The 15,489-nt window shown below is 37.4% G+C and overlaps 2 protein-coding genes across 4 annotated transcripts; one reads left to right on the forward strand and one right to left on the reverse strand.

The window, feature by feature from the left end:
• The first annotated feature begins 353 nt into the window (after window positions 1–353).
• rgs20 (regulator of G protein signaling 20) lies at window positions 354–7,412 on the forward strand. The gene is made up of 4 exons (XM_014996909.2): window positions 354–520; window positions 2,511–2,585; window positions 2,688–2,922; window positions 3,865–7,412. Exons 1-4 carry the CDS (start codon window positions 357–359, stop codon window positions 4,051–4,053), a joined length of 663 nt encoding a protein of 220 aa, XP_014852395.1. The 5' UTR covers window positions 354–356; the 3' UTR covers window positions 4,054–7,412.
• A 1,612-nt stretch (window positions 7,413–9,024) lies between these two features.
• Window positions 9,025–15,293, reverse strand: tcea1 (transcription elongation factor A (SII), 1). Of its 3 annotated transcripts, none has more exons than XM_088014747.1 (10): window positions 15,067–15,293; window positions 13,301–13,363; window positions 13,082–13,187; window positions 12,386–12,488; window positions 12,128–12,324; window positions 11,980–12,041; window positions 11,552–11,701; window positions 11,299–11,445; window positions 10,991–11,062; window positions 9,025–9,433 (listed from the first exon to the last, which is right to left on the reverse strand). In XM_088014747.1, exons 1-10 carry the CDS (start codon window positions 15,139–15,141, stop codon window positions 9,425–9,427), a joined length of 984 nt encoding a protein of 327 aa, XP_087870873.1. In that variant the 5' UTR covers window positions 15,142–15,293; the 3' UTR covers window positions 9,025–9,424. The 3 variants fall into 3 exon arrangements, with proteins under 3 accessions (XP_087870873.1, XP_087870875.1, XP_087870874.1); XM_088014749.1 differs by having other exon boundaries at window positions 12,128–12,273; window positions 15,067–15,292; XM_088014748.1 differs by having other exon boundaries at window positions 12,128–12,276; window positions 15,067–15,291.
• Between the last annotated feature and the right edge of the window lie 196 nt (window positions 15,294–15,489).

A 15,489-nucleotide genomic window follows, 5' to 3' on the forward strand; every position in this document is an offset into this window, starting at 1 on the left:
TCACGAAACTCTTCCCATTCCCACAGATTTCACTCTTCATAAACAATTAGAAGGGTGTTTATGAAGAGTGTCTCTTTCTACTTTAGTTTTCCTTTCAACGGGTTGCCAAAAAAATGGATTGAATGTCATAATTTCACACTACCATCTTCTCTACTGTCACACTGCAGCATTACACCCAGTGCTGCCCTTGCTACACTTGTTACACTGGAACTGATTTCCATCACACTAATGCATTGCAGGCCAAGAGCTTTTCTTGCGAGATAAAATCTCAGTTACATACTATTCCTGACATCAACACTCCAAACCCTTCACTCTCTCTCTCTCTCCCCCCCCCCACTCTCCACTGTCTGTAGCCCATGGGATCAGAGCGGATGGAGATGCGAAAGAGGCAGATGTCGGTGCAGCAGGAGTCGGCAGCGGGGGGAACTGCACCGGCCCAGCAGGACCAGCCGAGCCAGGCCAACCCGCGGGGCTCCAACGCGTGTTGCTTCTGCTGGTGCTGCTGCTGTAGCTGCTCCTGGTAGGTCTTCCACAAACCGAGAACCCGATTGCTGAGGTGCAGCATGGCCGACATCGTCGCACGCAAGACGCCCGCCGCCTGAGCTCGAGTGTCTCAAAAGCAGGCGTCAGCTTCTGTCTTACACTCTTGACAGATTTGCATGTGATCCGTGGATGTCGCTTCAGCAGCAGCCGCCTCATTACATTCAGGAAAGCCTGAGCATCATTTTCATATGCATGTCTGTGTAAGCGCTTCGCTTGTCGGCAACGCTGCATTCAAAGTGATGCATTTGAATCAGTCAAAATTAGAAGGAATACAAATGATTAACTAATGCTCATATTTTATTCAATTTCTCGAACTACTTTTACAATTTTAACATTTAGACCTACAGTAAAAAATAAAGCTGTGCTAGTTTCTCATTTGTTAAACACCTAATTGCATTAACAAGACGTCAGTCCTGATGAAAGTAATAATTTATTACAGTCTTATGAATGGCTACTTATCTGATACTCACGATAACAAGATATCAATTTTGAGCATACAACATTTGACATAGTTATGAATATATGCCGCTTAATGACAAAAATAATTTTGTAATGCTATTTTGTTGGTGAAAAAAGCCAACTGTTGGCAGGATTGTTACTGATTTTGGCCATTTAATTGTGCATGCGGACTGCTCGTTTTGGGTGTTGGATGCTTATTCAGCCCCAAAGTTATAACTTATTGCCGATTTTCTGAAATACCCATATGGTCGAAATGATCTATACAGTCTCAAGTACTTAAATCCTCACAAACTATTTGTGAAATGCCTTTCTGCATCATGGTGACTAGATGTTAGACCACTTATCTTAGAAATAACACGGTTCATTTTTATTGGCTGGTTTTCTGGCTCAAACCCAGCTTCTAAGCATAGTTCATACATTTTTAATATGTCTGAGGTCAGGCCCATTCCAGAACCTTAATGTCAGCCCGTTTTATATGTCTTAGTTTTAATGGGTATTCAAACACTCATGTAAATTGATTGTTCAAACACCCAATTGTTTTCAAGTTTCAAGTACTCCCTCAAAAGTCAGGATCAACAACAGAAGCCACCAAAACTTGGGCCTATTATAAACTAGAAGCTGATAGTAGTTTCACTGTCCACAGTGAACAGAACTTTAAATGAAATGAGAGGATAACAGAAAAAAGAAAATAGTTGAGCCAACTTAATTGAGTTGCTTCAGTTGGTAACAAGTAATTCAGTTACGTTTATCCAAATTAATTTATTAAGCTGGTTTAACTTGACAAATTTAAGTCAGTCTTACTCAAATCATTTAGTTTACTTCAAATAAAGACGTACACTAATAAAGGATCTTCTGGGTTCAGGCTGCCTTCATTTGATAGTAGTTCGACAAGAAAGTGGGTTATGAAAGAGGGGAAAGACACGTGGCAAAGTCATCAGGCCAGGAATTGAACCTGCAACCCTTACGTGGGTTGTGCACTACCTCTGCTCCTCCACAGCACCATGGTTGGTACAGGATCTGTCCCTGGGGAAGCTTGTGTTATGACATCAGATGTAGGATACGAACGTGGCATTGAACTTAATTGTTTCAAGTAAAGTCAAAGTAAAAAGTTCCTTTAAGTTAAAATGTGTAACTTTTAAGTCAATTCAACACGAAAAAGTGTTGAGAACTTTCCGGCAAGTTCTCATCACTACAGCGAAAGAATTAAGTGAGATTAATGTAAATAAGTCCATTACACGAACTACAGCCCAAATACACTTTTTTTACAGTGGTGTTGACCAAGAAGGAAGCATCTGCTTTGAAACAGTTTCATTTGAACTTGAACTAAAAATGCAGCTTCTCGCATGGAGAAGCCAGAATCTTTATACTGTAGATGTTACCGTAGTGATTAATGAATACACTGACTTAAATAATTGGTCATTCGTACCACATAATTACAAAGTTAGATCCATAACCACATTTGTGAAATGAGTGCGTCTTGCCAAGGTGTTTCTCTCTGTTCTCAACAGGAATGAAGACAGGGATGAACGGAATCGAAAGGCATCATATGACGTCAAGGAAGGGACCTCAGACTGTGAAGACTGGTGAGCTAAAATCCCTACACAACAATGCCTGACAAATAACACAGACTTCTACTCCATCTGACGTTAAAGGGACTTGCTCCAATGTTCTCATGTTCTCTGCAGCCCAAACCCCACGCTGGAGGAGGTGCGCACGTGGGGGCAGTCGTTTGATAAGCTGATGTGCTGTCCAGCTGGGAGGAACTCTTTCCGGCAATTTCTCCGCACCGAGTTCAGCGAGGAGAACATGCTGTTCTGGCTCGCATGTGAGGAGTTCAGCAAAGAGACCAATAAAAGTGTGATCGAGGAGAAGGCCCGGCTCATCTACGAGGACTACATCTCCATTCTCTCGCCGAAAGAGGTGTGGAGCCTTTATTGATTTATATTTTGGTAAAATAGAGTTTCCTTGATGGGTGAAACCTTGTGATGTCTGAGTTCAATGAGTATGTCGATGCCACTTTCATGTTCTTGTGGTGAAGCCTCACACACTTAGCTGTGCACAAAGTTTAGCTCTACACAGGGGGTAATAAAGTCCATCATGTCTGTATTCAAGAGTGTATTTCATTGAACTCTTACTTTTACTTTAATTCAACAGATGATCTAAAGTTTTTGTCAGACCTACAGTAGCTAAACATGCCGTACTAAAAATGCCAACTTCTGAAAATAGGAATGAGAGGTACATGTGATGGGCCATTTTATATGATATGTAGGTGGAACCATTTAGCTGCCATAGGCAACTTATAAACAAATTAACATAAGTTTAGATATAGTTTTTGGGTTTTGAGAAGCAGAGTTATGTAGATATGTGTGTATATGGAGTTTAAACTCCAGCTGTGCCAGACTGACAGATTACATGGTCAAAAAAAAATCATATTGTCTTTGCATCATCAATGCATCCACACAGCAGGAAAATGCAACACAAATCAGATTTTTTTTTTTTTTTTTGCCCGTATGCTATGCGACCCATATCCAAATGTCAATCTGAACGGGGCACTTCTGATCTTTTCACCCTGCAAAAAATCTGATTTGTGTCAAAGTTGGAATTGAGTGTCAAGATCTGTTGTGTGAACGTATAGCCTAGAGACAACATGTTTACTGCACATGTGCTCCACTGCTGCACTATTTTTCCAAGTTCTGCACAAATACAAGGACCAGTTATTAGAAGGAAATAATCTCATGCAACCCAAGGACCCTACGTTTTCAAGTCTTGATAAGAAAGCTAAAAATCCAATTTTTCACATCCCTGTTGCAGAAACAGAAAAGCTTCTGTCCTTCCTGATTGTTGTGTTTTCTTAACTTCCAGGTGAGTCTTGACTCTCGAGTGCGTGAGGCGATTAACAGGAACATGCCGGAGCCCAACTTGCACACGTTTGACGATGCCCAGTTGCAGATCTACACGCTAATGCAAAGAGACTCGTATCCCCGCTACTTGAACTCCCTAGCGTACAAAAACCTGCTCAAACCTCTGTCAGAGCAGTCCCCCGAATCTTAGGGTGGCAACGACAACCTGTGATCTTTTAATCCTCTTTGCCCTTTCTTAGTCCTTCAATCCCCCCACAACCCACCCGACCCAAACCCCGAGTTTATGAAAAAAAAAAAGTTTTCTTCTTTGTATGTTCAGTGTAGGATTACATGAGCCAGGCCTCGGGCCCCGGCCCCGGCCCCGGCCCCTCCCAGGGATCTCAGCGATATTGTGATCTGCACCTGACCGAAGACAACTCAGGTCTGAAAAACCTCCCGAGGGCTCGACATCACATGTACTGCTACAGATCAACATAGCAAAACACTCCAAAGGAATATGAATAACACTTTAATCCTGTTTCTTTTTCCTTCTTTTTTTTTTTTTTGATAGAAATATTCTATTTTATTTGTGTTGAAAGTTTTTTATGGTCCGTTTTTTTTTTTTGTATGATTGTTTTTGAGGAAAATGATTAATATTGTAGACTATCTATACATATATACATATATATTTATGAGTTTGTAAAAAGTTAAAATGAAATTGTGGGTATTTTATGTGGAAACGCCTGGTTCTATTTACTGCGTATGAAAATCAAAGCTCAAGTCAAAGCTGCACATTAGCTTGACTTGCTGGCAGCTTTGTGGGGTACTGTTTAATTTTTTTTATTCTTATTTATTTCACTTCGTTTTGTTACCTAACCTCACACTTCAGTATCTGTGGCAGCGACTTGGCAACTCCAGTTCATGCACAACCTGTGTGTGGTTTAAAAGAAATGTGTGTATGGTTACCAGAGAAGTAACAGGGTGCAATAAATGAAAGTCAGTAATGGTGAAGAGTGTTTTAACCTTTATCAATTGCCAGCATAAGACAATGTTGTTGTTTTTCTAATGGGACACTTTGCACAAATCATAGGTTTATCAAAGATTTATTGGTGTGTGATTCTAAGCTGAGTAGATTTTTACCAGAGAAAGTATTTTATTTAATATTGCGACATGTCAAGAAAAATTCAAATTATATTTAATTATTTTGATGGAGTAAATAACACAAAAAATCAAGACATTTTATTCAAGCTATTTTATTTTATGGGTCTGTAATTTTTCAACAACTTTCCAAGGTTTTCCTGATAATAGCTATATTCTTTCCGTTAATAAAAGATAATTTGTTTTAGTTATGTAAGTTGTGCTCCAGTTCGGCCCAGCATTGTTACCCTCATGCCCATTCCTCTAAACATCTTTCACCAGAATATTTCATATCAGGGAGCCATGCAGTATTATGCTCATACTTTACTGATCAACACCTAACCGCACCACAGTGATGTAGCTGTCAAAATGGTATTATGATGCATTCACACACCATTAAAACTCTTAAGTTCATCTTCAGTTAGTTTACTCCCTGTTTCTGTTTACCACCACAGAATCACTTAAGACAATAAATCCATTTTCTGCCTCACCCATAAACAGCCAAACAACCATTAGACATATTTTGTTAAAAAAGTTTGTTGTTTTGTTTTGTCCAGAGGAACAACCAGTAATCTGTGGACAGAGTGACAACTTCAAAACTGGTGCCATTTCAGATGCAGTGTCATCATTTATACAAACCCATTGCAGAGTGCCAACGTCGACACTCCCATGTGAGTCCATGTGATTTTGAGATTCCTAAATATAAAAAGTTAAAGTTGTTTTTCAGATTTCATTTGATGTGTTAACCGATGAGATGCACCAGGTGCCCTCCGAATGCGCATTGCTCTTGAGTTATGCTAGCAAGGTACATCCACGGTTTGGGAAATTTGTTTGGGAACTTCTGTTCACAAACAAGAGGTTCCTCTAGCGAGCTTCAGTATTACATCTAAGCATGTCCTAAACACAGTCGGTTTATGCTGTTTATTAACTGGTTAAGTGAAACCAATTACATCATTTTCATTAGCAATAACTAAACTTTAATGTTTGTCCAAAGAACATGCTGGAAAGTCATGAGAAATTGCAGACCTACGGATACAACATCACATATGAGATTTATCATAAAAAAATAATATATTTAAAAATGGATAAGAAATATTATGGTCTGAGGATCTTGCCAGGTTAGCAGAAACACCAAAGCTATGACGTAAGATGTGTTCACGTGTTTAAAGAGAGTGTTGAGTAAAATTGGAGAACCTGGTCCAGGAAAAATTGGAGTTGCCAAGTGTTTAACTAGTTTTATTTAAATTACTTTGTTGCCTCACATTGTGTCACTCGAAGACAAGATCCTCTCATGGGGAAGTGCCTTGACATTCAGTTTTCTGACATCTTTCTCATGGGCAACAGTTGTTCGCTGACTCGCGCCGAAAGGTCGTTCACTGGAGCACGGCTCCAGTTTTACCGGAAATTGTCCCTCTCACTGGCCAAAATATCTCGCGTGTTTGGTCTCGATTCCTCGATTGCGAGCACGTCGGTGGAAGGTGGTAGGAGAAGCAGCGCTGGAGACAGAGATCGCTGTGACCGGGCGTGAGGAGTCGGAGCTTCTCGCCAACCTGTGTGCTTCATGGTGGCTCTTGTCTTAGAGTTAACTCAGACTCACTACATATGATGTGCAATTTGAGCTGATGGGTTAAACTGCGCAGATCCAACCTCAAAACACAATCTAAGCCAATGGTTTGGCGTGATGCCTATAAATGTTGTTTCTTCTGTTTACTACTATATGAAATGTGTTATTTTGCGCAGAGTTTACTTATGAAGACATTTTTTCAAGAAAAAAAACAACAAATAATGTGAATGTTTACAGTATGCTTTAGGGTTTTATTTTTGTTTGTTTGTTTGTTTGTTTGTTTTTCTGCTACTCTCCAAGAAAAAAAAAACTGACTTGTGGGCATTTCGATTGAGATAAAATAAAGCACAATAATTTTACTCATTCTTGAGTGATTTCATCAATGAATCTTGAGTTAAATAATTAATAATTATGAAACTTATTATGTTTATTCCTAATAGCAGTTTTCAGCCTAGAGATTGCAAGGCTAAGATTGCAACAGATGTTTTTTTTTCTTTTCTTTTCTTATTCTTCAAAAGCAGCACAATATTTCTATATTATTCTGTTTTCATAAAATAATAATTATTATTTAGCCCCTAATCAAAATTTATGCACAGCACATATTTAATGGTCTGCACAAAGGCCTTCAGAGACTTCTTGTATTAAATTTGAATTATTTTGGATTATGTCCTCAAAAATACCAAAACATTTCCGACTTCAATTCTCCTGCATCATATCACACACAGTTACATGTCACATACAGATTTCAATGTCACTCATCACCTCATAATTTTAACTTTCTCTAGAAGCATTACTGTACAGTAATAACTGTAAGTTATTACTGTACAGTAATAACTTACAGTAATAAGTTATTATTACAGTTACAGTTATTACTGTATTACGTACAGTAATAACTGTACAGTTATTACTGTACAGTAATAAGTTATTATTACAGTTACAGTTATTACTGTATTACGTACAGTAATAACTGTACAGTTATTACTGTACGTGTAATAACTTCTTTGTTATTACACGTACACATTTGTAGAATATGGAACAAATCGCGTACCGTTTCGGTTCAATAAGGGACGCTACATTTAACAGTCAAATACGGGACGGGTTGCAACCCTAGTCGAAATAACTGTCACTTATGAGACTTCTTGTGCATCAATACCACTGCCTTTGAATCAGACCTGGCCTATGTGCTGCAGTCCAGATCTCAGTATCACATTAATGCAGACGAGTCATTTGTCATTTACAATAAGTCTCTGAATAAATTTTGCTTTTGTTTTTTTAAGATCAAAATAAGTCATAAATTCAGACAAGTTTTCAGTTTTCACTCCAGAATAATAAACTTTTAAAAATCTGATCAACATTTACTAATATGTCATATTTCAAATGAGCCCTGCACTTGTTGATATGACTATTACTTGCTCATTTTTCTGTTATTTTATTTAAAAATTCTGTAAATATTGAACTGCCATGGTGAGATATATATATATATATATATATATATATATATATATATATATATATATATATATATATATATATATATATATATTTATTTATTTATTTATGTTTCAAATGTAATTTGCACACAAGAGTACAATTACTTCTGTTTAACCGTTAGAAAAAAAGTTAGTGTTAAAAAAGTGAAGTTGAGTGAATATTCAATTGCATATGATATGCATGTTTCAAATGAACCAAAAGACATGCTCAAGATTGCTGAAATTAAAATAAAAAAAGCAAATGTGAAACACAGAACGGCTTGCTGAAATGTGTTTAAATATATTGCGGTTCTATGTAAAGAACGTCCGCCAAGGTCGGCCCCCCTACATTTTTAACACACCAAATCTGGCCCCCTTTGCAAAACGTTTGAACACCCCTGATCTAAAGGCTGTAGGACAGTAGCTTTCAAAAACTAAAATTGGACACATCTGGTTTAAATCACAACAATAGCCTTATTAAAGTTCGATCAAAACTCAATGTAAGATTGTTGTTTGATAAAAATTTCAATCTGTAATGTCCACGTCACAGTTATGCACTCATAGGTTTCTCTAGTCTTAAAAAGTTCAAAAGGGAAAAGTACAAGGCGCATAAACACTTCTAAAATATGTGCTATGTGTAACTCTAACCATAAATGCTCTTTATTGTAACATATTACTGGTCTGGGTTCAGCATGGCCTGCAGAAAGGCAGCAAAGCAGCTCATCAGCACAGAGTGTTTGCACCTGGCAATTACAAAAGCTCCATGAAAGGGGGAGCAATTGTGTTTTTCCTGATCCAAACAATGACATTATCCTGTCTCTAGACAGATTAATAATATGCATACATCTGCATTCACTTTGAAGTGATGAATATTCTACCAATTACAAAAATGTACTCCCACACACTCGTACAGGATAGTGCGTCCGCTCAGATACTCACAGGCATTATAGCGATAGTAAAGGTTCGCATAGACTGTGGAGCATAATGAAAGACGAGTAATTAAAATAACTCCTTTTTAATCAAATGGATTACACTTTATTGGGGAATTAAATAAAACAATACAATGCTGTGCCGGGAAAGCAAAAAAAAAAAAAACCAATATTATCCAAAGTGTTAAAACTACATATAAAAACACAGATAAAAGAGAATGACACAAGATTCATGGCATATATCTGACAGCGAGAAACAACTAATAACAACAGTAAGAGATTTGGAGAGAGGGGCCTTAGGGGACGTGACAATAAGCTCAATCTATGACCATGATATTTACTCAAACGGTAACCGTAGTGGCATCTTGGATGTTGAGTACAACGCAACCACAGAATACAAAGCTCCGCTCTGCTGCAGGCAGACAGAACCTGGTCCGGGAATTTTGCTACTTGTCGGGAGTGCCGTGGATGACGCCAGCGGATTCAGCAGAACTGGAAGAGGAGAAGAAGATCCGTTGAGAAACGTCACCGATTTTACCAACAACTGCTGTTAACAGCAGCAACTTGTTTTAATGTGCTTTAAGGGAGTCACTTGGAAATGCAAGATTTTGGAAATACAATCAAGTCATTTTAATAAATTTACAAAAAGTTAAACTTTGGTTATTCTCCAGGTTAGTTGTAAGGTTCTGTGGTGTGTTTGCAGTCTTTTTGTGATTCTTTAGTTTGTCCTTGCTGTGGCCTGTCCACCTTATTTGTTATATAGAACATGACATGGTTTTTCAGATACTATTAAGTTGTTTTTTGTGTTTTTCTTTTAAGTTGACCTTACGAGTTTTACATGATACTTTCTATACATTTGAACCTTTCACAGTGGGTCTTAATAGCTCCTGCTACAAATGGCGAAGAACTAGATAATGTTTTTAAAATGTACTGTGTAGATATAATAAACAAGTGTTTCATGGAATAGTTGCATTAAATTTCCACAACAGAATGACACTAAAAACACCAGTAATATTTTTCTTTCTATTTTTCTTGTCTTTAGGTTGAACAGTGGGATTTTTTTTTTTAGGTAGAATTTAAAACGGCTATTTCTTCAAATTTTGACAATTATGTTTTAAGACAATGAAAACCAAAATGTTGTATCTCAGAAAACTAGAGAGAAAATCATAGCATTAGACATAAAAAGTTGTGTGGAAGGAAGAAGTGTGGTAGGAGAAGGTGCACCAACAACGGGGATAACTGCAGCCTTTGAGTGGACCGTCCAGTAAAATCCATGCAAGAATTTGGAGGAGCTTCACGAGAATCAAGAAAGGGAGCAAAAGCTAGTTCAATGACCACAGTGTTACTGTGCTTGATTGACCAGCAAAACTTGCCTGATCAGAACCACTGGGGGGATTTTTTAAGAGGAAGATGACAGAATGGCAGGTTATCTTCAAACAATGAAGATGACCCGAAGGCCGCTGTCAAAGCAACAGCAGAGCCACAGGCTGATCACCTCCATGTCACGCTGCATTGATGCAGTAATTCATGCAACAGGAAACCCAACAAGGTTTTAGGTACAAAGAAATAAATATGTACGCATGATATTTCTCCTTTTTTTATTAAGCTTATGCACTTTTCCAGTTATCACGTTACACGTAGTGAAAACTGAATTTCAGTTTTCACTACGTGTAAGTTGTAAGAACTATGATATGCAAGTTTCACTTTCTAAAATAAATGACAAAAAATATAAAACTTTTTCATGATATTCACATTTTTTTTAGATTACCTGTCGGAACAGAAAACACCACAAGATGTAAATCGAGCCCAATTATTTTGTGTGGACCGATCATTGAAGATCCCTTAACCTACTGGAGAAATCCCCATGTTGTTCTGAGGTGAAAGTGTCTAAACTAACCGTGAGATTTCTTTCAGAATGACAAGAACGAATGAATGCAGAGCAAAAAACAAAACTGCACGAGCTCAAAAGCGTAATTCAGAGTCAGAGGGAGCCGCAAATGCTAATAGCCTACAAAGATTAGACCAGGAAAAACTAATTCATTTGCATACCTTCCATCTATTTCCACACTGCTGGCAGAAGACAAACGTGGTCATCGGTTCATCAGCACTTCGAGTTTGAACCTAGAAGTCATTCAAGAAAATTGACACAACTCACTACCAAATATCGTACTTTTAAAACCCCCCTGATTATTCATTCAGAGTAATAAATCAAATAATACAAGTAAACACACGTAAATATACTTGCTAAAGTTTACAATACTGCAAATGGGTGCATTGTAACTGGAAATTTTCTAATTAAATTTTACCTTCTGTTTCATCACAACATAAATAAAGGCCTTTTCAGAGTTCATCTCTACCTGTGTGTAGGTGCAGTTCTTCCCCTTGCATTTGCCACAGGTGAATAAATCAGTCTGAGTGCCGCCGGTGGTGGCCATCTGGTGGTCCCTGACAGCTTCTTTGGTCAAATTCTTCCTCATTTCCTTCAGCTCATCACTGGCCATTTCCTAAACAATGACAGGAGAAAAAACAAACAAACTTTTAAATATATGTTGTGATTTCTGGTCGTTCCAATATTAACAACACAGTTAGCACCGTCAACAGACACCGTACCTCTGCGGTCATCTTGGCCATCCGCTCCGGGGTTACACTCCCGCAGAGCACGGTCCTCCGTAAATTGGGATTTTTCATGTCTTTTAGATTCGAGATCCGGCTCCGCACACGGTTCTTATATTTCATGTCTGTGTTCTTAAACTCTTGGAAGATATGTGGGAGCAGGTCAAGGAATTATATTTTGAAGAGGTGGAATTTTCTTTACCTCAGAACAAAACAAAAAGGCCAAAAAATGAAAAGAGTTATTGAAAATTGTTGAACTCTGTTTTCTTTTCTTAACAGAATAAATATGAAGTGATTCACTGAGTTTGCCACTGAAATGTGTGTCTAAAAAAAAAAAAAAGGTCATAACACTATTCCAAAATATAGACAAACACATAACGAATGAATCCCTGGAACTGAGCTTCAAGTAAAGAGAAAACGTAAAGGATATATTCTTCAATTTGTGCGCCGAGCTCCTCACAATCAGCACCGATGGCAATATGATCCTCTGAAAATGATCAAACATAGTTAACAGACATAAACCAGCAAAAAGTAACCAAACAACATGGGTTGGTGTGCAGTGTTAGCTTATACCTCCAGTCTGCAGAGCACTGGCCAGCATCTCTCTGCACTTGAGCCGGATGGAGTCGGAGGTGGTCGGGGCGCGAGGAGAGGTGGTGGTAAACGTGTTGGAAGCGACTTCAGAAGTTTCGCTTTTGCTGCTGGAATTGCTGCTGGAGCTGCTGCAGACGGTAGGAGGAAAGCTGGACATCAACGGAGGCAACAAAGCACTGCGACAAAAATAAGAGAAAGTAAAAGGAAATAAAAACATTCAAAGAATGTTTCTCCTACCTCTCCTCCTTAGGCTCTGGGCTTCCCTGCGATGGAGAGACGACGGGTGTTGTTTGTTCTTTCCGCTTCTCATCTGGAGCTTTATCTCCACCTCCAGGCTCATCTAGAGTAAATTATCCAAGTTTGGAAAATATGAATCTCAAGTTGATTTGATTAAAAGATACAGAATTCATATTATTGAACAAGGAGTTGACAGCTTCTAAATATAGGACCTGGACATTCCACAAATCAATCTAAAAATATAATCATGACTTATTGCTTAAATGTAACAATGATAAATTGACACAGAAAACAAATACATAAATCAGGTCTTGCATACTGAACAAGTGAGCTTAAACATGCATATCTAAATGTACCTACAAATTTTTACAGATCAATTTGACATTTAACTATGTAATTAATAAATTACTGACATGTTTAAATCATTCTGGATACATGTGCTTGTGCCTTTCAACATTTAATTATGATCTGTATACGTAATTTATTTATTACATGTTGGCACCTGCACTACACCAAATAATTTGCAGATCAATTTATTTTCCAGCAGTAAAAAATTGTGAAGCTCACAATTGTCGTATGTGGAGCTCATTGGTAATGATATCACACTGGACATTCTCTTTTTTTTTTTTTTATTTATGTATTTTTTTTACAATCATTCTTATCAGATCAGCAGAAAACACCAACAATAAAAATTACCCAAAAGCTTCTTCCAGGACTTGATCAAGGACTTGGCGAGAGATGTCACTTCCTCATCTGTGCTTTGCTTGCGGATTGCATTAACAGACATTCCGATTCTGGTGGACTGTTGGGGAAAAAAAGTAAAAAAAATAAAAAAATTAGACTAAAAACACTGCATGAATCCACAGAAAATAAAATATGCATTAAAAACAAACAAAAAAAAAAAAAAAGGCGTACCTGGAGCAGCTCCAGAGTCATTGGTACACTGCGCAGCTCTTTCAAGAGATCCAATGCCCCAGCCTGCAGAGAAAAGGAGACGAGAGACGTTTCTAGTAAACTCCATTAGAGTAAAAGAGACACTAAACTATGGGCTATAAAAATTTGATTTCCTGAATTAACTGTGTCTATTTTAAGGCAATTTGAAGCAAACAAACATTACTGTTTCGACAAGGTGTGACTCTGTGTAGAGTTTGGCATAAAGCACTCGGAGGTTAGTATGTTGTTTCATGCTAAGCACATTGTAGCTTAACTGTTAGTATGTCACAACAAATATTTATGAAACAGACTCTTTTAGAGGAGGGAGATGTCTCATAACAACAGCTGGTATCATTCAAAATGTTAGAAATGTTTGCCATTAACAATTCCTACTTTAGCACTGGTAAAAATGACTCAAAGTTGTATAACAAAAAAGAGATAATGCTTGAATAAACTTATTGATATTAAAGTAAGAAATTTAACGTGTGATTTTCTTAAACATAACAGGGTTAAATACATGATTGATTTTGAAAGAGTTACTATTTTTTATTAAATGTTATTTTTCTTATGGTTTTTAATGTGTGTGCATAATTATGAGTGAACACTATGAATAAAAGTTATATTAATATTCTATATATTTTAAATAAAAACTTCAACAGTGATATTAAAATAATACAAACAAATATCATTGAAAGAAATCACACTTCAGCAACTGTACTGATGGCAGGGTAAAGTTTACATTTTATTTTCAAGTCCCCCTGACTGATACATTATTGTGTATTAAATGTTATATTAATCTCAATACAAAAATTCGTTTGTAAGAGTCCCTTTGGCTTAAAAGATAAAAGCTGGAGCTGCTCAACATAAAATAATGTAAAAAATCAGACAAATTGGGTCGTGAAGTTTACAACATACAAAAAAATAAATAAAAATACATAAACAAACTTTGGGATAGTGTGTTTTGAATAGCAAGGGCCTGTTAATTGAATGCTGTTCTATTACCAACTAAAGCTGCAAAAAACAAAACAAAGAACTAAAGTTTCCTCATCCTTAACTTTCGTTTCAGGGCTAATGCTTTTGATAATCCCTTTACATTACAATTTGGGCTCAACCCGAGGATTAATTTTAAGAGTTAATAAGCATTGTTGTCAGACTTTAGAGTAATCAGTGTAGTAAATGTTCACATATTAATCTATAATTGAATTAACAGCTTGTTACAGCTTTAGAAATGCTCATAACACACAGTAGTAATATTGCATGGATAGTTGTTTGGCGGCTACATATTGAGTGTCCAAGGCGAACTGGAGAAGCTAATTCACACCGTATAAAATGCATATGACTTCTACATGAATGATATTATCTCATCTTATGCTGTGTTGTCAAATGAACAATAACTTTTGAATCATTTATTGATTTTTATTCACCCTCATCAACCTTACAATGCTCCTTAGGCTGCTAACTGCTAACTTTTTAGCAGCACAAATAAACAGACTGACAGCAAACAACAACTTGTTTTTGTCAGCAAACGGGTTAGTTCCAAACTTCATGAATATTAGCTGTGAGTCTTTATGCTGGAGATAGGTGTGAGCAAATTCGCGGAATAAATAACTAGTATTTGCATGAGAAATGTTCTTATTGAGTGAACTTGCTAGAAGCTAAATTAGCCGCTGCTGAGCTCCATCGTATCCCATTAGCGTCCATGCTAGCATGGACGGCTAACAGCGTTCATCTCTCTGAGAACATCTCACCCCGTTTTTCTTCTGCGCCATTTTATCCATCTTTTTAGCGATTCTGATAATCTCCTCTTCCTCCTTCTTCCCCATCTTGATTTATCTGACAGAACGGGACAAAAAAGGCGCAAGCGAAAAAGAAAATACGGGACAAAAAGACCACGGCAGTGAGGAAAAAGCGGTAGCGGCGGAGGCGGCAGCGTCAACTTGGCGGACCGGGACCACACAGCGACTGCCCCCGTTGTGTAGCAGACCTGACTAGAAGATGCCCGCTTGTAAGTTCTAAAGTGGAGTTAATCGAGCCAGAACAGAAAAATGGATCATTTCGCCAGTTGCTATAATAATCACACTGAACCAGAAAACATCTTTTTTTTTTTTTTATCACATTACTTTAATTTCCATAAACACTTCAAAAATGTGTTTCTTTCTACTACCAATAAC

The sequence above is a fragment of the Poecilia mexicana genome, unplaced genomic scaffold (assembly GCF_051168715.1).
Source record: "Poecilia mexicana isolate PSO_F unplaced genomic scaffold, ASM5116871v1 scaffold_17, whole genome shotgun sequence".
NCBI classification, from domain to species: Eukaryota; Metazoa; Chordata; class Actinopteri; order Cyprinodontiformes; family Poeciliidae; genus Poecilia; species Poecilia mexicana.